Source organism: Pelophylax lessonae, assembly GCF_965119305.1.
Source record: "Pelophylax lessonae genome assembly, chromosome: 5".
Lineage (NCBI taxonomy): Eukaryota > Metazoa > Chordata > Amphibia > Anura > Ranidae > Pelophylax > Pelophylax lessonae.
The window spans coordinates 439,170,056-439,195,464 of NC_138772.1; the positions used below are offsets into that span (position 1 = coordinate 439,170,056).

A 25,409-nucleotide genomic window follows, 5' to 3' on the forward strand; every position below is an offset into this window, starting at 1 on the left:
ATTCAGGCCACCTTAAAATGCCCGCTACCTCCAGGACACTTCTTGTGCCCCCCTGGTGATTGACATAAGCCACAGACGTGGCATTGTCCGACTGAATGCGCACTAGACATTCCTGAAGATGGTCTGTCCAATGTTCCAGGCACAGTCTGATTGCTTGGAGTACCAAGACATTGATCAGTAGTCTAGACTCATTCAGTGTCCAGACCCCCTGAGCAGAAATTTTGAGGAGGACATCTTCCCACCTGGACAGGCTGGCATCCGTGGTGACCACTGTCTAATACAAGGGGAGGAAGGGATTTACCCAGCCAAAGTGCCGAAGGAACGAAGCCACCATACCAGGGACTCATTCATTTCCCTGCCTCAGCTGGATCTGATTGTCCAGAGACTGCGGATTCTTGTCTCATTTGGCCAGAATCTTCCTTGCAGGGACCTCGTATGGAACTGTGCAAACGGAACCGCCTCAAAAGGTAGACACGATCAGGCCCAGAACCCGCATGAAAGCCGGTAGGGATTACCATCTGCTGGACAGCAGGAGACGAATTACAGCCTGCAGTTTCTGGAGTTAGCCAGAGTGCTCCTTCCTCTAGACAAAGGTTGAGTCCAGAGTCAGACCCAGATAGTTCAGCTTTGTGGACGAAACCAGAGCAGACTTGAAAATTCAGAATCCAGCCAAACACCCTCAAGCTCGTATGGTGATTTCCAGGTTTTTCACCAGAGCAGTAGGAGACTCTCCTCCCAGAAGGAGGTCATCCAAATAGCCCAGTACTGCGATCCCCCATTGGCATAACAATGCTAGCATCGGGGACCAACACTTTCGTGAAGACCCGAGTAGCATAAGCGAGACCAAGAAGTAACGCCACAAACTGATAATGCTCCTCTCCCACGGCAAAGGTGAGGAAGCGCTGGAGACCGACACATATTGGAATGTGAAGGTAAGCATCCTTGATGTCGATGGCGGCAAGAAAAAATTCCCGATGGAGGGAAGCCACCACCATACGAACGCACTCCATTCTGAACTTCTGCACCCGCACAAAGCTGTTCAGCGCCTTGAGGTCCAGTATTGGACGCACCTTGCTTTCCTTCCTGAGGACTGTAAACAGCTTTTGTATAAAACCCTTGAAAATGTTCCAAAGTTGGAACTGGGAACATCATCCTCTAAAGTAAAAGGTCTTGTGCGGCCCCAAAAAGAGCCTGTAAACTGACTGGGGACAGTTACACATTGGAAGGAAGAACCTTATCGGAGGGTAAGAATAAAAAACTCGATCTTGTAGGTGGACTGAATGACCTTGTGGACCCACCTGACTTGTACCAGGGGAGTCCACGGGTCCAGGAACCAGCGAAGACGTTCTCCCACCCCAGATACCGGTGAGGGTGCACCTTCATGCTGAGGGGGCCTTGTCCGCGGGTCTGGAGAAGCCCACTCTTGACTTGCCAGACCATGTTCATTTGGATCCGAGGCCACGAAGGGCTCTGATCCCTTGTCAGTCGACACGGAGCGATGAAAAAACTTCTTATGAGCCGAGAAGGAGGACCCACATCTACGACAAGGGTCCTTGCCCTTAATAGTCTGTGGAAGAAAGGTACTCTTCCCCCCTGAGAGACCTTTAATGATGTCATCCAGGGTAGCACCAAACAGTTGATCTCCTTGAAAGGGAAGATCAGTCAAGGCCTTTTTAGAAGTTTGGTCCGCAGACCAGCATTTGAGCCAAAAGAGGGAGCCGTTTCCAAAGAGATATCACAGATAAACTGCAGCCCCTGGACCAGCTGGTCTGCCAGCTCAGCAAAGGCAGGGGGGAGCTACTCCCCCTCCAGGTCACGGCGCAAAAGCCTAGCCCATTCGATAAAAATCTGCGACACCAGGGCAATGGTGAATATAGGTGCCAAACCAATGAACATATTGCAGGCTACAGCCTCAGCCTTCCTGTCAGCTGGGTCCTGAAAGGCCAGGGACTCTTCAACCGGAATCATGGTTGCCTTGTTCAATCTGAAAACCGGAGGGTCCCCTACCTGTGGAACAGTCCACCTCTTAAGTAGGGACTCCTCATAGGGGTATCACCTAGCAAAATTGCTTAGGGACCCCATGGGGACACCTTGGTTGTCCCCACTATTTTGTGACAATTCGGTTTAAAATAGGAGGAGGGGAAAGGGAGCACCCTTTCTGCTCTGGATGGTTTGTGAATGCCAAAGGGAACCTGCGCCTCCGTTGCAGCTTCAGCTGTGTCCTCCATCTTTAAGGGCTCACACACAGCTACTACAGTGCATCCACCAGCACCTTTGTTGTAAGTGGTTGCAGAAGTGGAGGAATCCTCCTTCACTATCTGAGGATTCAGTGCACTTGGTCCCAGACCCAGCAGGGTGATCCACAACCGCGGCGGTCGAATCAGATTCAGAATCTGATGAGACAGATGAGGCAGGGGAAAGCCCCCCCCCCCCCCCCCCCGGGACACTAAGGACTCCAGGACTTCCGTCAGTGCATCGATGGATGGATGGGACCCCGGAGGGCCCCGCAGCATCAAAGAGGGGATCAGGTGGGGAGATCCCATGGAGCGGCCCACGTCCACCACAAAAACCCTCCAGGGGGAAAAGGGGGACAGTCACTTACCATACCAGGAACCAGAGTATCTATAGCAGAGAGAAGCAGTATACCCCCTAGGACTGCCCATAGGCACAGCCAGAATTTTTTTCTGCCAAGTGTCCTACTCCTGTAGGGGGGCAGTATAACCCAATGGTTAAGAAGAGCTGTGTCTGTCAATGAACGAAAGAGAAATACGAACTTTTCAGTAATGATCAACAGATATTAGACACAGAAAAAAGAAGCTTATGCTGGTAATATTCTTGTGAAGTTAATTGATGCTCTGAATATCACAGAATAATGTAAAGAACAAACATTTCATATTAACCAACTAGAAGGAAAAATATTAGCAGCATACCTTTCTTCCAAACACATGTGTGCAAACAAACCAGATTCTCGCAACAATCCCACTGCTGACCTCCAGTGGTGGTTTTCTAATACTGAGGTATTCTAAAAAGCAAACAGACAGACAAGCATTAGAAAAAAACTAGCAGCAAAGACTAAATTATATACTTAGATTATTATTTATATAGTACACAACATTCTTGAGTAAGAACACTGAACCTCAGCCATGATATACACCACATACCTATTAATCTGCTGTCAGCCAAACAAATCCTTATTACAAACTGTCCCCTAAACTAAGCAAAACAAGTTACACTGCATTATATCCTCAATAAATAGAAAGGGAATATCTGTTGCAGGAATAAAGCGTAAGGACCTAGAGGTGCTACAGAACCAATTAAGATCACATTGTTACTGCCAAACCATTTAGGCAAAGCTCCAGTACTTCTGAGGAGAGTTTGGGGTCTCCACATTACTATTGGTCCATTACTATTTTGTGAGCTATTGCTATTGTGTGATCTCATTATTAAAAAAAAAATAAAATAAAAAAAAAAATTAACAAAGGTGCAGAAGTAAAGTAGGGGCGGACAAGTTTTATCACTAATAGTGCATAGGATTGGTGTGTCAGAAGTGCCAGGGATTCAGCCATCACCGAAAGATCTGAACCTCTTTGTGTCTACACTTCATACCTGTCAGCAGTTATTTAATCCAGTGAATGTAATGCTACAGAAAACTGTTAGACGACAAACATGCAATAGGAAATGGCTACAGGCTGCTAACATGCTACAGGAGTACTGGGGACATACTTCAGTTAATAGGCTGGAGACAAATTACATGAGACTGCTAAGTGATCACGGCTACTACAGAGCAAAAGGTAAACAGACTCACTGCAGGAGCTCCGAGGAGTACGGCATGCTGCCTTCCAGGCCATGTTAGAGGCAGCAGAGTAAAGTGGTTGTAAACCTCAGACATGTAATATGCACAAAGCATATCCATCTATAGTGAGTACTTGTCTCTATCCAGAGCACTAAGTGTCATTTCTGTCCGCTGCTTTGTTCTTCAGCCTGAATCACATGTTTTCTTAACACCAAGAGGAAAAAAAGGTGACAGGGGAGGGATCTCCAGCTGATTGACAGCCTCAGCTCTCTACCCCATTTTTTTCTGACCGCTCAGACAAGCTGTATAAATTCTGCACTCTGAATGGCTGTAGAGAAGAGAAGACTGCAAATAAACAGGCACAACTTATATAGGAGGATGTATTTCATTTCCATAAATCACCTGAGGCCAGTCACTTTACTGGGTATACAGTATGTAAGGGTTTGCAACCACTTCAATCTTACAAATTGGGTAAAGGGGGGTTTTGGGACTTTAAATGAAGCGCATGACAAAGTTGTCATGCTCCTCCATCCCTATATCTATAGCAAAAAAAAAGGACGACATTGGGACTTTATATGAAACATATGACACATGACTGAATATATGATCAACTGTGTGTGTGTGTGTATATATATATATATATATATATATATATATATATATATATATATATATATATATATATATATATATATATATATATATATATATATATATATATATACACACAGTGGGTACGGAAAGTATTCAGACCCCCTTAAATTTTTCACTCTTTGTTATATTGCAGCCATTTGCTAAAATCATTTAAGTTCATTCTTCTTCCTCATGAATGTACACATAGCACCCCATACTGACAGAAAAACACAGAATTGTTGACATTGTTGCAGATTTCTTAAAAAAGAAAAACTGAAATATCACATGGTCCTAAGTATTCAGACCCTTTGCTCAGTATTTAGTAGAAGCCCCCTTTTGATCTAATACAGCCAGGAGTCTTTTTGGGAAAGATGCAACAAGTCTTTCACACCTGGATTTGGGGATCCTCTGCCATTCCTCCTTGCAGATCCTCTCCAGTTCTGTCAGGTTGGATGGTAAACGTTGGTGGACAGCCATTTTTAGGTCTCTCCAGAGATGCTCAATTGGGTTTAAGTCAGGGCTCTGGCTGGGCCATTCAAGAACAGTCACGGAGTTGTTGTGAAGCCACTCCTTCGTTATTTTAGCTGTGTGCTTAGGGTCATTGTCTTGTTGGAAGGTAAACCTTCGGCCCAGTCTGAGGTCCAGAGCACTCTGGAGAAGGTTTTTGTCCAGGATATCCCTGTACTTGGCCGCATTCATCTTTCCCTCGATTGCAACCAGTCGTCCTGTCCCTGCAGCTGAAAAACACCCCCACAGCATGATGCTGCCACCACCATGCTTCACTGTTGGGACTGTTGGACAGGTGATGAGCAGTGCCTGGTTTTCTCCACACATACCGCTTAGAATTAAGGCCAAAAAGTTCTATTTTGGTCTCATCAGACCAGAAAATCTTATTTCTCACCATCTTGGAGTCCTTCAGGTGTTTGTTAGCAAACTCCATGCGGGCTTTCATGTGTCTTACAATGAGGAGAGGCTTCCGTCGGGCCACTCTGCCATAAAGCCCCGACTGGTGGAGGGCTGCAGTGATGGTTGACTTTCTACAACTTTCTCCCATCTCCTGGCTGCATCTCTGGAGCTCAGCCACAGTGATCTTTGGGTTCTTCTTTACCTCTCTCACCCAGACTCTTCTCCCCCGATATCTCAGTTTGGCCGGAAGGCCAGCTCTAGGAAGGGTTCTGGTCGTCCCAAACGTCTTCCACTTGAGGATTATGGAGGCCACTGTGCTCTTAGGAACCTTAAGTGCAGCAGAAATCTTTTTGTAACCTTGGCCAGATCTGTGCCTTGCCACAATTCTGTCTCTGAGCTCTTCAGGCAGTTCCTTTGACCTCATGATTCTCATTTGCTCTGACATGCATTGTGATCTGGAAGGTCTTATATAGACAGGTGTGTGGCTTTCCTAATCAAGTCCAATCAGTATAATCAAACACAGCTGGACTCAAATGAAGGTGTAGAACCATCTCAAGGATGATCAGAAGAAATGGAAAGCACCTGTTAAATATATGAGTGTCACAGCAAAGGGTCTGAATACTTAGGACCATGTGATATTTCAGTTTTTCTTTTTTAACCTTCTCACATCCGCGCTACAGCCTATATACGGCTGCAGCGCGGACTTGAATTTTCGGGAGGCCGTTTTTAAACGGCCTCCCATAAACACGCCCGCCGCGCGCTCCCGCGAGCGCACATCGGGCAGAAGCTGTGTTGGCCGTGTCCCTTGGACACAGCCAATCACAGATCGAGACGAATGGCCAATCACAGCGGCCATTCGTCACGATCGAGGCATCCAATGAGAGATGATCTCATATGTAAACATATGAGATCATCTGTCATTGCCTCGGTAGTAACAGACTCCCCGCGCGCTCCCGCGAGCGCGCACCGGGGATAATCTGTGTTGGCCGTGTCCCTTGGACACAGCCAATCACAGATCGTGACGAATGGCCAATCACAGCGGCCATTCGTCACGATCGAGGCATCCAATGAGAGATGATCTCAAATGTAAACATTTGAGATCATCACTCATTGCCAGCTCTCCCTCCTCACACACAGACTGCAGTGTGAGGAGAGGAGAGATCGTAAGTGCAAAAAAAGTGCCCACCATTGCCCACCAGTGTGCCCACCAGTGTGCCATCAGTGTGCCCAGTCTCATCAGTGCCCACCAGTGTGCCCACCAGTGCCCATCAGTGCCTGCCCAGTGCTCATCAGTGCCGCCCAGTGCTCATCACTGCCGCCCAGTGCTCATCACTGCCGCCCAGTGCTCATCACTGCCGCCCAGTGTGCCCATCAGTGCCGCCCAGTGCTCATCAGTGCCGCCCAGTGCTCATCAGTGCCGCCCAGTGCTCATCAGTGCCGCACAGTGCTCATAAGTGTGCCCATCAGTGCCGCCCAGTGCTCATCAGTGCCGCCCAGTGCTCATCAGTGCCGCCCAGTGCTCATCAGTGCCGCCCAGTGCTCATAAGTGTGCCCATCAGTGCCGCCCAGTGCTCATCAGTGCCGTCCAGTGCTCATCAGTGCCGCCCAGTGCTCATCAGTGCCGCCCAGTGCTCATAAGTGTGCCCATCAGTGCCGCCCAGTGCTCATCAGTGCCGCCCAGTGCTCATCAGTGCCGCCCAGTGCTCATAAGTGTGCCCATCAGTGCCGTCCAGTGCTCATCAGTGCCGCCCAGTGCTCATCAGTGCCGCCCAGTGCTCATCAGTGCCGCCCAGTGCTCATCAGTGCCGTCCAGTGCTCATCAGTGCCGCCCAGTGCTCATCAGTGCCGCCCAGTGCTCATCAGTGCCGCCCAGTGCTCATCAGTGCCGCCCAGTGCTCATAAGTGTGCCCATCAGTGCCGCCCAGTGCTCATCAGTGCCGCCCAGTGCTCATCAGTGCCGCCCAGTGCTCATCAGTGCCGCCCAGTGCTCATAAGTGTGCCCAGTGCCCACCAGTGTTCCCATCAGTGCCGCCCAGTGCTCATCAGTGCCGCCCAGTGCTCATCAGTGCCGCCCAGTGCTCATCAGTGCCGCCCAGTGCCCACCAGTGTGCCCATCAGTGCCCGCCCAGTGCTCATCAGTGCCCGCCCAGTGCTCATCAGTGCCGCCCAGTGCTCAGTGTGCCCACAGCGCTCATCAGTGCTCATAAGTGTGCTCATCAGTGTGCCCACAGAGCCCATCAGTGTGCCCATCACAGTGCCCATCAGTGAGCCAGTTTAACCGTGCCCATCAGTGTCACCGTGCCCATCAGTGTCACCAACGATGGCAAAAAAATTTTTCTCAGCCGAGGAGGCCTTCAATATAATCAGTGAGGACATGGACAGGGAGCTTTCTGCTTCGGAATCTTCGGAGTCAGAGTCTGACTCCGAAGTAAATTACGAGCCGGTCATTAGCAGCGGGACGCAGACCGACTCCGACGAGGAGGAATACTGCCCGCCTGCCAAACGAAGGCGTTCTGGTGAGGAGGAGGCAGTGCCATCCACCAGCTCCGCGGTGCCATCCACCAGCTCCGCAGTGCCATCCACCAGCACCACAGTGCCTCGGCAAGAAAGGCCAAGCTCAAGTGGGGTGTCACCTCGCCCCCAAAGGGTTAGGACCAACGCCAGCCTTCCCTATGCCCTTCTGAACCCCCTGTGGCTTCCTCCCAACTCAGGAGAAGCCATCATCCCCCCTTTCACTGCCCAGCCAGGAGTCCAGGTCAACACTGAGAACTTTGCCCCAATTGACTATTTTCGTTTAATTTTTACGGAGGACCTGCTGACGTCCATTGTGGCCCAGTGCAACCTGTATGCACATCAATTTATCCAGAGTAACCCCACATCTTTTTATTCCCGTCCCTTTGAGTGGAGAGACCCAACGGTGGAGGAGTTCAAGATATTTTTAGGCCTCACCCTCAACATGGGACTCAATAAAAAAAACGAACTGCAAGCATATTGGTCAACCAAACCAATCTACCATATGCCCATCTACTCTGCAGTAATGCCCAGGGCCAGGTATCTGATGATCATGAGGTTCCTCCATTTCAACGACAATACCCAGTGCCCTCCCCGAAATTCCCCAGCATTTGACAAGCTGTTCAAAATTCGGCCACTTCTAAATTATTTTTCAGAAATATTCCCTCAATTATTTACCCCAGACCAAAATATATGTGTGGATGAGTCCCTTGTTAAATTTACCGGCAGGCTGGGCATCAAACAATTCATTCCCAGCAAACGGGCCCGCTATGGGGTGAAGCTTTACAAACTATGTGACCGAGCCACAGGGTACACCTATGCCTTCAGGGTGTACGAAGGGAAGGACACCCAGCTGCATCCCCCTGAATGTCCGGACTACATGGGATCAAGCGGGAAAGTCGTTTGGGACCTCATTTACCCCCTCCTTGAAAAAGGCTACCACCTGTACGTAGACAATTTCTACACCAGTTTGCCCCTGTTCCGAAACCTTCACAGAAAGAAGACTCCTGCATGTGGCACGGTCCGAAAAAAACGGAAAGGCTTTCCTCAAAGGCTAGTAAACACCAAGCTGAGAAGAGGGGAGACGGCGAGTCTGAGAAATGAGGAAGTTCTGGCTGTGAAGTGGAGGGACAGAAGAGACGTGTACATGTTGTCTTCGATCCACAATGACAACTATGTGGAATCCCGACGAAGGAATGGCCCAGTCCGAAAGCCAACATGTGTACATGAGTACAACTTATTCATGGGGGGAGTGGATTTCAACGACCAAATGATGGAACCCTATCTACCCACAAGACGTACCTATCATTGGTACAAAAAAGTAGCAATTTATATTTTTCATTTGGCCATATACAATTCCTACATTTTATACCGCAAATCCACCGAAAGCCCCCAACCCTTCCTTTATTACCTGGAGGAAATCTTCACAACCCTCATATTTCCAAACGGCCCACCAGAAAACATTAGATCTGACGTAATAAGCAGACTGTCTGAACGCCATTTTCCAAGTAAAATCCCTCCCACACAAAGAGACCAAAAACGGCAGAAAAAATGTAGGGTGTGTACCAAGGCAGGAATTCGAAAAGACACCCGCTATTATTGTCCCCAGTGTCCTTCCCAACCAGGCCTCTGTGTAGACGACTGTTTCCGCCGTTACCATACTTGTCTAAATTATTAGTATGGTAAACGTAGTCCTCCGCTTTCACCCCTTATGCCACTGTATGCTCCTGAAATGACCCTGGACTGTTATACAACGACGCCTTTGCCTGCTGATTTTGTACCTATGTCTGCCTGCTCCGGAACTGACCCTGGCCTGTTTTTTGACCATGCTTCTGCCTGCTGATTCTGTTCATACCTCTGCCTGATCTGGAACTGACCCTGGACTGTTATTTGACCACGCCTTTGCCTGCCGATTTTGTACCTACCTCTGCCTGCTCTGGAACTGACCCTGGACTGTTTGACCACGATTTTTGCCTGCCTCTGGAAGTAGTGGGATTCATACCACAGGGGTCTCGCATATGTGAGGGGACCAGAAATGTTTTTCTGGATGAAGAAAACAATTTGTTTTGTTTTTCTTCTTCTCAGATTAGGGTTTGGATCCCGGAGGCTTCAAAGCGATTTGGGTGGGAGAAGCCTCTACCCCTGTCCCCATTCTATCCCGACAGAGGCCCTACTTCTGCCTGCAGGACTTACTGCCATCATGCCTCTGCCTGCCGCATGCACTGACACTGGACTGGTATCCTTGCCTGGAGAATTGCATGCACTGTTGCTGACCAAGTCCCTGCCTGCTGCCTGGACTCAACTCCTGTGGACAACTGCGCTTCTAAAACTACAGGTAAGCTTTTGTTTACCCTTTGCTCAGCAGAATGTATTGTGGGGTGTAATTCATGGTAATTCATGGTATGTGCATGCTATGTGTCTTTGCATGTTGGGCCTCTGTATGTGACCTGACTGCGTAAAAGTCTCACTCATGTGGTATCGCCATACTCAGGAGGAGTAGCAGAATGTATTTTGGGGTGTCATTTTTGCTATGTACATGCTATGTGTTGGAAATATCTTATAAATGGACAACTTTGTGTAAAAAAAATGCGTTTTCATTTTTTTTCCACATTTTCCGAAAGATTCCGGAAAAAAATGACATGTTCAAAAGACTCATTATGCCTCATAGATTATACGTTGGGGTGTTTGCTTTCCAAAATGGGGTCATTTAGTGGGCTTTTTCATTGTGCTGGTGCTCCAGGGCCTTCAAAAGTGTAATAGGTGGTTGAGAAATGAAAAGTGTATTTTATGCTCCGAGAACGCCTGGAGGTGCTACTTCAATGTTGGACTTCTGTATGTGGCCTGGCTGTAAAAAAGTCTCACACATGTGGTATCGTCATACTCAGGAGGAGTAGCAGAATGTATTTTGGGGTGTCATTTTTGCTATGTACATGCTATGTGTTGGAAATATCTTATAAATTGACAACTTTGTGTAAAAAAAATGCGTTTTCATTTTTTTTCCACATTTTCCGAAAGATTCCGGAAAAAAAATGACATGTTCAAAAGACTCATTATGCCTCATAGATTATACGTTGGGGTGTTTGCTTTCCAAAATGGGGTCATTTAGTGGGCTTTTCCATTGTGCTGGTGCTCCAGGGCCTTCAAAAGTGTAATAGGTGGTTGAGAAATGAAAAGTGTATTTTATGCTCCGAGAACGCCTGGAGGTGCTACTTCAATGTTGGACCTCTGTATGTGGCCAGGCTGTAAAAAAGTCTCACACATGTGGTATCGCCATACTCAGGAGGAGTAGCAGAATGTGTTTTGGGGTGTAGTTGTAAGTATGCATATGCCATGTGAGAGAAATAACCTGTTGAATATGACAATTTTGTAAAAAAAAAAAAAAAAAAAAAATTAATTTTGCAAAGAATTGTGGGAAAAAAATGACAACTTCAAAAAACTCACCATGCCTCTTATTAAATACCTTGGAATGTCTACTTTCCAAAAAGGGGTCATTTGGGGGTCATTTGTACTTTCCTGGCTTGTTAGGGTCTCAAGAAGTGAGATAGGCTGTCACTACATTAGGTGTGATCAATTTTCAATGATTAGCACCATAACTTGTAGACTCTCTAACTTTCACGCAGACCAAATAATGTACACTTATTTGGGTTATTTTTACCAAAGATATGTAGAAGTATACATTTTGGCCAAAATTTATGAAGAAAAATTACTAATTTGCAAAATTTTATAACAGAAACTAAAAAAAAAACGTTTTTTTTTTTTAAATTTGCGGTCTTTTTTCATTTATAGCGCACAAAATAAAAAGCCCAGCGGTGAATAAATACCATCAAAAGAAAGCTCTATTTCTATGAAAAAAAGGACGAAAAATTTATATGGGTTGAGTGTTGCATGACCGCGCAATTGTCATTCAAAGTGTGAGAGCACTGAAAGCTAAAAATTGGTCTGGATGGGAAGGGGGTTTAAGTGCAAAGTAGGCAAGTGGTTAATAAATCTGCAACAATGTCAACAATTCTGTGTTTTTCTGTCAGTATGGGGTGCTATGTGTACATTCATGAGGAAGAAGAATGAACTTAAATGATTTTAGCAAATGGCTGCAATATAACAAAGAGTGGAAAATTTAAGGGGGTCTGAATACTTTCCGTACCCACTGTGTATATATATATATATATATATATATATATATATATATATATACATACACATATATACATACATATATATATTTTTTTTTTAGCACTGATTACTGTAGTAATGTCACTGGTACCCCCAAAAGTGCCAAAAATGTCAGTCATGGGTCCAATCTGTTCGCCGCAATGTTAACCTAGATTACGCTATGTCTGGCTACTGTCCATCTGCCATTTATTTCATATTGTTTGCAGCCTGTTTGACTGGCACTCCCCCTGGTGGTGATCCACGGTACATTCTGGGAGCTGCGATATGCTATTAGGGGAGGTCCCTCCTCCCCTGCTGTCCCCCTCCTTTTTCCTTAAGAGCGGGGCCACCTGCATATCTGCATCAGGTCTCCTGCGTGGGACACGTGATGCCCGCAGCCTGCGGACATCTACGGTGTCCACATTGCAGCATTTCCATCTTGAGTGACGGATGGCTGGCTGCCGCGGTGGTGCCGGCATGCCTCCCTTGAGCCACCTGACATGGTTTGCAGGCATGGTGCTGATTGCGCCCCACATAGGCTACAAATGGGCGGGCAGTAGCCTTGGAGTTTCTCAGACCACTCAATCAACACGAATGGACAACACCTACTCATTCATATCCTACAACACCTATGTGGTTAGTACTCCTTTCTTGACACTCTTTACCCCAATCTTTCACCTTGGCTCTTCAGCCTGCTCATATTGTTTTTATCCACCACATTTTAGTTGTTACTTTTAAGCACTATGTTTTCATTCACAATTGGCCACTTTACTTCCCCCTTTTTTCTTCTTTTCCTTTCCTCTTTTCTTTCATTGTCCTTTTTCTTTTCCTGCCCCTATATCCATGTCTCTGCTACACCTTTGGTGTTTCTACTGCACTTCCCATTTATGTCATCTGCATCAGGTGATGTAGTAATGCATGCACACTTGAAAATACTCCCATTACTTTTTTCTTTGCTACATTATCATGTGATGCAATACCCAAATTTACATACTTGCATACATTTGTCTCAGCAGCATACACGGATATTCAAGGAGATTTCGCACTACCACTTGGTCTCTATTGTCCCCCATATGCTCCCCATTGGAATGTTTGTCACCCCACGCCTTCAGTTCCCGGATTGTGCCTTTACCACCGCCACGGGATTATAATGGCATTTCATTCAATTTGGCTTCATCCCATTGCAAGTATGTATTCCTAGCATAGGGTCCTTCATATGTCTCTATATTTTGTTAGACAATATGATACATATTATATATATATATATATATATATATATATATATATATATATATATATATTTATATATATATATATATATATATATATATATATTTACAATTGATATTGATACTTTATGTACTTTTCAGACCAGTTAATGAGCATGTACTCCTGAAGAAGTGAGCTATGTTCCTCACGATATGCGTCGAGGTTTATGATGCTCCAGTTCAACTATGCAATGTGTTTACTGTACTTGCGAGCATATTTTATTCATGTATGTACATGTGGTCATATATCATGATTGTTATACTTTCAATAAACCAATTTATATTACTAAATCCATCGGCCCCTCTGTGATCACCTCAACTCAAAGTCCCAGGGCAACTTTTTTCATGCTTTGCACTGTTATTAGGGATGGAGGTGTTCACTGATAGTACTGGACCTTTTTATCCCTGTTGCAGTCCCGCAAAAAAAAAAAAACACAGATCACCGCCATTACTAGTTAAAAAAAAAAAACCTTAAAAATGACCTAAATCTTTCCCGTAGTTAGTAGACGCGATAAATTTTGCGCAAACCAATCAAAATACGCTTATTGTGATTTTTTTTTTTACCAAAAATATGTAGCAGAAAATAAATTGGCCTAAAATGTTAAATTTTGATTTTTACATTTTTTTTTTTGAGAATGTCATAGCAGAATGTGAAAAATGTTTTTTTTTTTTTTTTCAAAATTGTCTTTTTTTGTTTATAGCGCAAAAAATAAAAATCGCACAGATAATCAAATACCACCTAAAGAAAGCTCTATTTGTGGGGAACAAAAGGATGTCAATTTTATTTGTGTACAGCGTCACACGACCGCGCAATTGTCCGTTAACATAACGCAGTGCCGAATCGCAAAATGGGGCCTGGTCATTAAGGGGGGCAAATCCTTCCGGTCTTAAAGTGGTTAAAGAAGGCTACAGTCAAGCCCAAAACTCTCATGCAAAAGTGTAAAGTCAGAAGATTCCTGGACTGGAGAGCTCAAATCTGTCAAATCTGTGATCAGCAAGTCTGACGTTTGTACTGTGGAACAAACACCCCGGCCTGAGCTCTACTCAGGACTAGACCTAGCTACTCTAAACAATAGGGGACATTACCTAAACCTGGAGCACTCAGAATCTGGTGCAGCTGTTCGTGCTGGCCAATTAGCTTCTAACTTCAGCTTGTTCAGTTAGGGCTCTTTCACACAGGATGTCTGTCGGACGGACTCCGTTTTTCTCAGCGGGAGATCGATCCGCCGATCCCCCGCTGAGCAGGAGAATGACAGCTGTTCTCCGCACTGTGTGCGGAGACACAGCTGTCAGAGCCCCATACATCTCTATGGAGGTATCGGATGGGAACGGACCGTCAGTCCGTTCTCATCCAATCCCATCCGATCCGATCCGCTGGACGGATAGAAAATAGGGTTTCCATCCGTCCAGATTTGACGGATCGGGTGTCAGTGGACATGTCTCCGCTGACATCCGATGCCCAATAGAGATGCATGGGGGGACCGTTCAGATCCGCCAAAAAAAACGGACAGGCGGATCTGAACGGTCCGCCTGTGTGAAAGGGGCCTTAAGCTTTGACAATAAAACCTGGAAGCTAATGGATTTCTATGCAGAAGTGAGCCTATGTTTTTGCACTCCAGCCTTAGTAGATCTCCAATGAGTCAGTTCCAGCAACTATTCCTGTAGGTTTAGGATCCACCCGAACAGTGTCATAACTTGCCTGTATGCTTTGTCAGAGCTGCAGGCACTCCCATCTTCACCCATTTTGCTTCCGGTTTAGCGGACTCCAGCTCTGTGACTGGTTGGAGCCACGATAACGCGCACATGCACGCGGGAGCTGTTGTTCACGGCACAAGGCTCTGAAGGAACGGTCCGGTGTCACTGGCTGAATGTACAGTAAATATCTCCTAAACGTGCAGATATTTACAGTACCTATAGGTAAAAGCCAGAGATTGAACTTAGAAAAAGGGCTGGTCTTAAAGTGGAACTGACATTTGTTGTTTACAAGTAAAATCAGTATTTTTTGCTAGAAAATTACTCAGAACCCCCAAACATAATAAATATTTTTTAAGCAGAGACCCTAGAGAATAAAATGGCGGTTGTTGCAATATTTTATGTCACACTGGATTTGTGCAGCGGTCTTTCAAATGCAATTTTTTTGGAAAAAATAGACTTTAATGGATAAAAAAAAAAAACCAGTAAAGTTAGCCCAATTTTTTGTACATTGTGAAAGATGATGTTATGCTGAATAAATTGATACCCAACATGTCATGCTTTAAAATTGCTAATGCTCGTGGAATGGCGACAAACTAAGGTACTTAAAAATCTCCATAGGCGATGCTTTAAAGACGCTTTTACAGGTTGCCTGTTTAGAGTTACAGAGAAGGTCTTGCGCAAGAGTTAATGCTCTCGCTCTAACAATCGCGACAATATCTGACATGTGTGGTTTGAACACCGTTTACATACAGTGCCTTGCAAAAGTATTGACTTTTTACCTATTTTGTTACATTACAGCCTTAGGGATCAATGTTTTGCTAATCTGAATTTTATGTGATGGATCAGAACACAATAGTCTAAGTTGGTGAAGTGAAATGAGAAAAATATATACATAAAACTATTTTTTAGAAATAGAAAACAGAAAATTGGCATGTGCGTATGTATTCACCCCCTTTGTTATGAAGCCCATAAAAAGCTCTGGTGCAACCAATTACCTTCAGAAGTCACATAATTAGTGAAATGATGTCCACCTGTGTGCAATCTAAAGGCCCGTACACACGTACCGATCGTCAGCGAACGATCGGCCGTCTTTTGTCCCTGGGCTGTCGGTGTCTGTTGAAAAGTGCAAAGACAGCACAAGAATTTTGTCCGCCGACTACAGCCGACTGCAGAAGTGATGTCATGTAATGGTTAACTTTCCCTGTGTTTTTTCTTTTCTGAGCATGCCCAGTCTTGCAAATCTGCGGTCTGTCGTCCGAATTCTGTACTGACTGGCGAACAATCGGCCGCTCTGGTGTCGGCATACAAAAATTTTAATGCTTGCAAGACAGACTCTTGTCGGCAGAATGTGCGCTGACGGCTGTCGGAGGCACCATACTAACAAGCGTACAATCGGCAGATCTTTCGTCCGCCGAAGTTTGTATGCCGACGATCGGTACGTGTGTACGGGCCTTTAGTGTCACATGATCTGTCATACACACACCTTTTTTGAAAGGCCCTAGAGGCCGCAACACCTAAGCAAGAGGCGGCACTAACCAAACACTGGCATGAAGACCAAGGAACTCTCCAAACAAGTAAGGGGTTAGGTTATAAAAAAATATCCAAATCTTTGAGGATCCCCAGGAGCACCATCAAATTGATCATAACCAAATGGAAAGAACATGGCACAACAGCAAACCTGCCAAGAGACGGCCGCCCACCAAAACTCACAGACAGGGCAAGGAGGGCATTAATCAGAAAGGCAGTACAGAGACCGAAGGTAACCCTGGAGGAGCTGCAGAGTTCCACAGCAGAGACTGGAGTATCTGTTCATAGGAGGACAATAAGCCGTACGCTCCATAGAGTTGGGCTTTATGGCACAGTGGCCAGAATAAAGCCATTACTTTCAGCAAAAAACAAAATGGCACCTTTTGAGTTTGCAAAAAAGGCATGTGGGAGACTCCCAAAATGTATGGAGGAAGGTGCTCTGGTCTGATGAGACTAAAATTGAACTTTTTGCCCATCAAAGAAAACTCTATGTCTGTTGCAAACCCAACACATCACATCAAAGATGAACACCATCCAGCAGTCAGGACCGTGAAACTGGTCAGAGTTGAGGGAAAGATGGATGGTGCCAAATACAGGGGATATTCTTGAGCAAAACCTGTATCTGATTTGAGGCTAGGACAGAGGTTCACCTTCCAGCAGGAAAATGACCTCAAACACACTGCTAAAGCAACACTTGAGAGGTTTAAGGGGAAACATGTAAATGTGTTGGAATGGCCTAGTCAAAGCCCAGACCTCAACCCAATAGAAAATCTGTGGTCAGACCTAAAGATTGCTGTTCACAAGCGCAAACCATCCAACTTGAAGGAGCTGGAGAAGTTTTGCAAGGAGGAATGGGCAAAAATCTCAGTGGTAAGATGTGGCAAGCTCATAAAGACTTATCCAAAGTGACTTGGAGCTGTAATTGCTGCAAAAGGTGGCTCTACAAAGTATTGACTTTAGGGGGGTGAATAGTTATGCACATTGACTTTTTCTGTTTTTCCAATTTGTTGTTTGCTTTACAATAAAAAAAAAACATCTTCAAAAGTTGCGGGCATGTTCTATAAATGAAATGATGCAAATCCTCAAACAATCCATGTTAATTCCAGGTTGTGAGGCAACAAAACACGAAAAATGAATACTTTTGCAAGGTACTGTATGTGGGTGAAACGTATATGCATTTGCTTCTGCGCGCAATCTTGAAGGGATGGGGTGCTTAAAATTTTTTTTTCTTGTTTAGTTTACTTTATATTTTTACAATATCCCTTTAATTTTTTTTTTATCACCTTTGTTCCTATTACAAGGAATGTAAACATCCTTAAAAATCCGTAAAAGAAATAAGCATTACCGGTCCTCTTTATTAAGAGATCTGGGATCGAAAAGACCTCTCCCACTGCCTATAAAGTGATTCCGCCTCGCTGTGACCACTTTTATATGAAACTATATTTTTGTCCTAGGTTTGGCACCTGAAAAGTCTCATATAAACTTGTTTTGTCAACACAACTCTGGATGTGGAGCCTCTTAAAACACCCATCAATCTAGAACGCATTACTTATCTATGCCCACCCCATCACTGACAGCTATGATTTATTGAGAAACAAGGGATGCATGCGACTTTATTTCCTTTCTGGATAGGGTTTAGGAGATAATCAACCTGCATGCAGCCGGTGAAACCAGCGGCGCATGCGCTCTGAAGGTCCGGCATATCTTGCGGAACCTTCAGAGCTCCTTGCTGTAAAGTGAACGCATGCGCGGGAGTGACGTCATTGCAGCTCCGGCCACTCACAGCGCCGGAGCCACCGAGGGAACATGTCAGCTCCCTCAGCGGTGTCCAGGGCGACCGTGTGGGGGCTTCGTTTTAAGGTAAGTATTTAATAATGAGCTAGTATGCGATGCATACTGGCACATTATGCCATTGTCCTGCAGGTTTTTTTTTTGGTTTTTTTTTTTTTTACACAGGGGATACAACCGCTTTAAGCCTTCATTGGTCTAAAATTGCAATTAGCGGTCCACTAAATGTGACAAAATGTTAAAAATCCAATTGGATGTGCTAACATGTAATGCATGCACATAACTGTGAGCATCAACAGCCCATTAACAAAATTTATTCTGATATTCGAATCTATTAAATGGACAGTAAACCTTCAAAGAAAATTGGGGCACAAACTAGAAAAATCAAAAGGACAGGGATACAAGACTATAAAACACTGGAAACATTCTGAGGTTTCACTAGACCCTAGAAAAACTGGATTTTAGACTTATCGTAAAATTCTTTTCTCTTAAGTTCATTGACAGAGGCAGCTTCATATCTTCATAACCACAAACAGAGCTATAGCAGAGTGTATGGAGTTATGCTACCCTCTGCAGGAGTAGGACACTAGGCAGGAAAACTCTTTACCACGCCTATAGGGCAGTCCCTGCAGGCATAACCCCACATAGTCTGCTATAGCTCTCAGTTTTGTTGCAAGTAGTGTTTTAGAAGACCACATCCACATATAAATAGAGGGGCAGGTGCTGCGTCTGTCAATGAACTTCAGAGAAAAGAATTTTAAGGCAAGTCAAAAGTCCAGTTTTCTCCATCGTTCACTGACAGATGCAGCTTCATATCTTCATGACCACTTGGACGTTCCAAAGCAGTATTTGCATGAGGGGTGGCAAAAACAACGCAAAAAAGAACTACATTTCCCAAGGCTAAACATAGCCAACCAAGTAGCATGGAGCTTAACTAGGAACAACTGGAGCTCACCCAGAAAAATCATACAACCTCAAAGAAAAAAAAAACTTCTTTAGACAGCAGCCTGCAAAACCTTGTGGCCAAAAGAGGCATCCGAAGATGCCAACATATCTGCTTTGTAGAATTTTGTGAACGCGTGCACTGACGACCTTTGTAAGGGTCTCGTGTGGAACTGAGAAAACGGAACCGCCTCAAAGGTTGACACCATCAGACTCAAGGACCGCATGCAAGTCCGCAGAGAGGACCAATTGTTTGCCAACAGCAAACGGATCGCCCCCTGCAACTTCTGCAGCTTGTCTGGAGGAAGAAAGACCCTCACCAAGGCGGAATCCAGAGTCAGGCCCAGATAATCCAGTCTTACGGCAGGTATCAGGGCAGATTTTTTTAAATTGATGTTCCAACCAAATTCTTGCAGAGACCGTACCATGGTCGTCCAGTCGCCCGACAGGGCTGTATGAGAGTCCGCCCTCAATAGGAGATCGCCCAGGTATCCCAGTACCGAAATCCCCCATTGGCGCAGTAATGCCAACGCCGGAGCCAGCACCTTGGTAAAGACCCTGGGGGCGGAGGCGAGACCAAAGGGTAACGCCACAAATTGATAATGCTCCTCTCTGACAATGAAGTGAAGAATTGGACGTACTTTGCCTTCCTTTCTGGGCACAGTAAATAGGTTTGAATAAAATCCCTGAAAGCGCCCCTTGTTACAACAGGTCTTGTACCGCATCTCGTAGATCCCTTAACCGGTCTAGAGATAGGCGTAGATTGGATGGGAAGAACCTGTCCGACGGTCGAGACCGGAATTCGATCTTGTAACCCGAACAGATCAGTCCACAGTTCCGGAAAGAATCAAAGATGTCCTCCCACCCCAGAAAAGGGTGAGGGCGTCCCTTCATGCAGACGAGGATTTGTCCGCAGATCCAGACTGGCCAGAAGAATGCCTACAGGGACCCCAAAAATATTACTACCTGGAAGCTAAGATAGAAGATAGAAACGATTTGGCACAGGAAATGAAAAGCACCTGGGTCATGCCTAGAGCCCTTTGTGTCTCCCCTTGCTGTCCAGCGATCGTGGACTACAAGAAAATGGCTGCCACATGCATTCCTATGGGGAACTATTGAAACATGGCCGCCCATGCATTGTAATGACGAAACTTTACACATTAAGCCAAGCGATCTCCAGGACCCCCATGAAGGTCATCATACCAGAGGCATCGGAGGGTCCCCAGAAGGAGACCCCATCAGGACAGATGCCCCCCCCCAGAACGGCCGCAACATAACCGCCTCCCATGAGGTATGAACCTGCAACAGAGGGGGGGGGGGGAACAGCTAAGGGGGGCCATGGTCCGCCTGAGAGCCAGGGGAACCGAGGGATACCCGAGGGTCCGACTATTCCATGGATGGGGCCCACATCCACCCAGAAACCACCAGGGAATTGGGGGGACACTTACTCCACCATATCAGGTGGGCGCCACTCCGAACAGACCACCTCCCATAACCTGCTCATGCTCACTGATTAGGCTGGGAGACCTTAAGGATCTAGAATATCCAGTCCGAAACCCAGCCGGCTGTTGCTTGTAATTCTCCAGGAACTCTAACTAAAAGAAAATAATCATAAAAAAAGGTTCCCAAAATAGACAGCCAAGACCAAAGTCTAAACAGGGAACTAGGTCCTACTCCTAAACTAGGCAGAAACAAACAGAGCTATAGCAGAGTGTATAGGGTTATGCCACATATGCATGGTAAACCTTCCTGCCTAGTGTTCAACTCCTGTAGGGGGCAGCATAACCCAATGGTCATGAAGATATGAAGCTGCGTCTGTCAATGAACGATAGAGAAAGAATGTTTTTTCCTAGTTCATACTGAAGGTGAATTTCAAGGTAACAGCTTAAGGGTAAAAAAGTTGCATACAAATAGCCAATACCACATGATGCAACACAGCAAGCAAAGCTCAGGAGGGAGAGAATCCTTCACAATGAACGCTGGCACAAGGGGTCTTCTTAAAGTGGATTGTAGTCTTGTTTTTTTTGGTTAAAAATTAAAAAAAGGTTATACTTACCTGCTTTGTGCAGTGGTTTTGCACAGAGTGATCGGATCCTCCTCTTATTGGGTCCCTCTTCGCTGCTCCTGGCTCCTCCCTCCTGTTGAGTGTCCCCACAGCAAGCAGCTTACTATCGGGGCACCCAAACCTAGCTGCTACGGCCCGACCCTACCCCCTGTCTCTGATTGGCTCAATGAATTTGATTTACAGCAGTGAGAGCCAATGGCACCGTGCTGCTGTCTCAGCCAATCAGGAGGGAGAGTCTCAGGCAGCCGAGACACCCCTGCAACATCGCTGTATAGAGCTGGGCTCAGGTATTAGGGAGGCTGCTGTACACAGAAAGCAGTTTATCCTAAAGCATAAAATGCATGAAGATAAAAAAACCTTCTAACTTTACAACTTTAAAATCACTATTTATTGTAGCTTTTGAAATTAAAATTCACTTGTTCAAAATGGCAAAGGTAAAACAGCATTGTCATTGTGACCAGGTTAAATTTTTTGTAAATACTGTAATTTTATGCCATTGCGCAATAAATTATATAAAAAGTATCCACTTAACCTCTGGAAGATCAGAGCATTTTTTGCTAATCGACACTTTACCTGGTAAACGAGATTTTTTATCTTTTTTTCACACAAATAGAGCTTTCTTTTGGCAGTATTTGATCATCACTGCCTTTTTTTTGTGATATAGGACTAAAAAATTATGAAAAATTGTGGGAAAATATATATATATGTTTTTTTTTTTCTACTGAAAAAAATATCCAATAAAAAATGAAAAAAAAATTAAATTTGTTCATGAATTTAGGCCAAAATGTATTCTGCTACCTGTCTTTGGTGGGGGAAAAAAAAAAAAAATCACAATAAGTGTATATTGTTTGGTTTGCATGAAAGTTATAGCGTCTGGTATAGAAACTTTTTTTTTTTCTATATTAGTAATGGCGGTGATCAGCAAACTTTAGTGGGACTGTGATAGTATGGCGGGAAATCTGACACTAGCTGACACTGGCTGGGGGGTACACTAACTGACATGGACATCAATAGTGACACTAAGTGCCGGTTCACATATGTGCGGCAATCGCATATAATAATCGGAGCGCACTGCTCCTTCATTACATGCGATCGGCTGTGCGGTGCGAATTCAGCCATACACTTTGTATGGCTAAATTCGCACTGCAACCGCAGTAAAGTCGCACATGACCCTTTTTTTGAGCCGCATCAGGATCGGATTGCACAGTGGTTCACACTTGTGCGATCCGATCCTGTGCGAACTGTAAGATCGCACTGCGATATGCGATCAAACTGGGGGTGTCGTTAACATTACATTGACACCCCCAGCGTATCGCATATGGCAGTGTGAACTGCCAAGGGGGCGTTTGCGATGCGGGAACAGGATGCGAATTCGCAGCCTTCCCGCATCGCATTAGTGTGAACCGAGCCTAATACAGTGATCAGTGCCAATACTATACACTGTTACTGTACTAATGACAGTGGCTGGGAAGGGGTAAAGTCTAGGGGCGGACGATCAAGGGGTTACATTTGTGCCTTCCAATGTTTACTGTGTGTGTTATGTGCTGCTTTTAAGTTATCATGCTGTTTTTTCCGCTGCTTTGCTGGGAATTAAAAACCATGAAGATCGCCTGTCAGTGATCTATCTGAGCTATGTGTGGTTTACAACACAGAGCTCCCTTCACTGAATGACAGAACCGATCAGCGGGTGCTGCCGATCAATCACTGGCCAGGACCCACTAAATGGCTTGTGCTGTAATAAAATCACAGCACAGTAAGGGCCGCAAGTGCGCCCTCTACCCAAAAGCACTGATCGTGTGTCAGATATGTGATCCAGAGAAGAGCGACTGCCCTGCCACTGTATATCTGTGTGCGCCAGTTGGCAAATATGTATACACACACTTTCTACAAGTACTGATCCTGCCTATTAAGTAGGGTACATATTATAAGAAAATAGGCCAATTGATCGGTCAGTTTTCCTCGATGATTCAAAGCAAATGTAAATTGAGGATAAAAATAACTGTACGGAAATTCTCGTACGACAAATGCATTTTTTTTTTTTTGTTTCTGATCACGCGCAGTCTTTTGTATCTGATATTTCTCGTACGAAAACTGTACACACTAAAGAGGTCGTAAACCTCCGAATTTCTTTTTGAAAAAAACAAAAACACCTGAAAGACAAACCCATAATGAGCTAGTATGCATCACATACTAGCTCATTATGAAATACTAAATTTAAAACGAAGCCCTGAAGTGCCGACCGCTCACCTCTCACATAGGCGACATGTTCTGTCGCCCTTCTTCCGGGTTTGCAGCATCCGGCCATATGATTGGCTGGAGCCGCGATTACGTCACGGTCACGGCACGGGGCTCTGAAGGAACGGCACCAGCGGCCGTTCCTTCAGAGTGCATGCGCCAGTGATGTCACTGGCTGCATTTAAGGTAAATATCTCCTAAACGGTACATGTTTAGGAGATATTTACAGTACCTATAGGTAAGCCTTATCATAGGCTTACCTATAGATACAACTTGCAGAGGAGGGTTTACTTCCTCTTTAAAAGAAAATTATTTGTTCTGTTCACGTGCGCAAATTTTCCTCAGATTTTCTCATAGTGCATACAGAGCTTTACAGTTTACATTCTTCTGTACAGGCAGTTATAGAAGGATGTTATGAAAACACATTCAAGCACCTAAATTAGCTGCATTTCAAAATACAAATTAGGTAAATAACTGCATTTATTGAGAATTCTCCTTTTACCTACCGAAGGCAGGTTTCCTTTAGGCTCACTTACCTTATATAAAGTTGCTAAGTAGTGGTTTGTTTTTATTAAAAAAGACTGATTTACACCAGGATGATCCAGATCGTGTGTTGCAGCTGAAATTAAACCCAGTAGGACATCCCATGGAGTGAGAGACTTGGCAAGCTGGAAAAGACCGTAGGACAGGTATTTTTTTCTATCCAATTAGCACAAAAATGGCAAGACTAGCAAAACCGTTTAAGGGATTAAAGAACTCTATAGCGCTGTATTTTCATCTTTATCTCAAGAGAGGAGAGATTCTTACCTTGGGTTCTTTTAAATAACAGTACATGGCCTGAGTCACATCAGCAGCGTGCACTGCATTGTGGTATGGGTTCTGACTGTGGTAGTCTTCTTGAACCATAACTGTAAAAACAAAAACAGTATTGGTAAAAGTTAGCATCTTATTAAAAATATCAAAAGGTTCTGTTTGAGAATACAGAATGTACAAAGGCAATGTCCAGCTACTATTAGAAGGGTTTTAAAACCCTAGAGATGAATGTAGAACCGACCATTATTACTGAATCTGTGTGTCCAAACCTCTTGGCTGAAAATACATGTGCTGATGCTCCTTGCACTGATACATGTACTGTAGCGGAAACTCTAGCAGAACAGGGCCTGCATTTCTGACAGCTTTGACCACTCAGAGCCAGGTTCACACTAGTGCAATGCCGAACATCGCAAGTGATTCACACTGCTTCGCTGTGCAGATCACATACGATGTCTGTGCGATGCAATTTTAGTCATACAAAATGTATGGCTAAAATCACATTAAATTCACACCAAAATGGTGCAGGACCCTTTTTTGGTATGCACTGGAATCGGATCGCATGAGTGTTCACACCAATACGATCTGATTCCTGCACCATTTCACAGTTCACACTGCGATCTGCGAACCGATCTGGGGTGTCATTAACTTTACATTGACCATCCCAGCGGTTTTCAGATCTCAGTGTGAACCACTGTGCGATTCAGGAGCGATGCGGGAATTTGCACTGAATCACAGGGTTTCCTGCATCTCAAGAAAAAAGAAAGAAAAGAAGTTGCAAATTATGGCTCTAACAAGAATATGGTGTATAAAAAGTGAATAACTTTATTGAGGCAAAAACAAGTGAATAGAAAACAACAACAACAAATATATAAATTGGATAAAAGGTGTGCCTGTCGACACTTGGATAAAACTGACGTCCTGAAAAAGCGTGCTGCGTCACGCGAAACGCGTCAACGTCACACGCTGCCTGCGCTGCTGACTCCGCCCACCACCTTGAACCTGATGCGGTAGGAACCGACCGCTCCAGTGCCTGTCGGCGGCTTGGCGCCAACCCACCTGGACAAGCAGGAAGCTCCCTCAGCTA

General features: G+C 45.0%; 1 protein-coding gene across 4 annotated transcripts in view; it reads right to left on the minus strand.

Annotated features, from left to right (window-relative positions):
* PDE7A (phosphodiesterase 7A) overlaps positions 1-25,409 on the minus strand; it is a 256,033-nt gene that overhangs the window by 34,086 nt on the left and 196,538 nt on the right. For all 4 annotated transcript variants that reach the window (XM_082259748.1, XM_082259747.1, XM_082259749.1 and 1 more), the window contains 3 exons: positions 24,320-24,420; positions 24,049-24,180; positions 2,931-3,022 (listed from right to left, as the gene is read on the minus strand). In XM_082259748.1, coding sequence (XP_082115874.1) covers positions 2,931-3,022; positions 24,049-24,180; positions 24,320-24,420 — 325 coding nt within the window. The remainder of the gene's footprint in view (positions 1-2,930; positions 3,023-24,048; positions 24,181-24,319; positions 24,421-25,409) is intronic.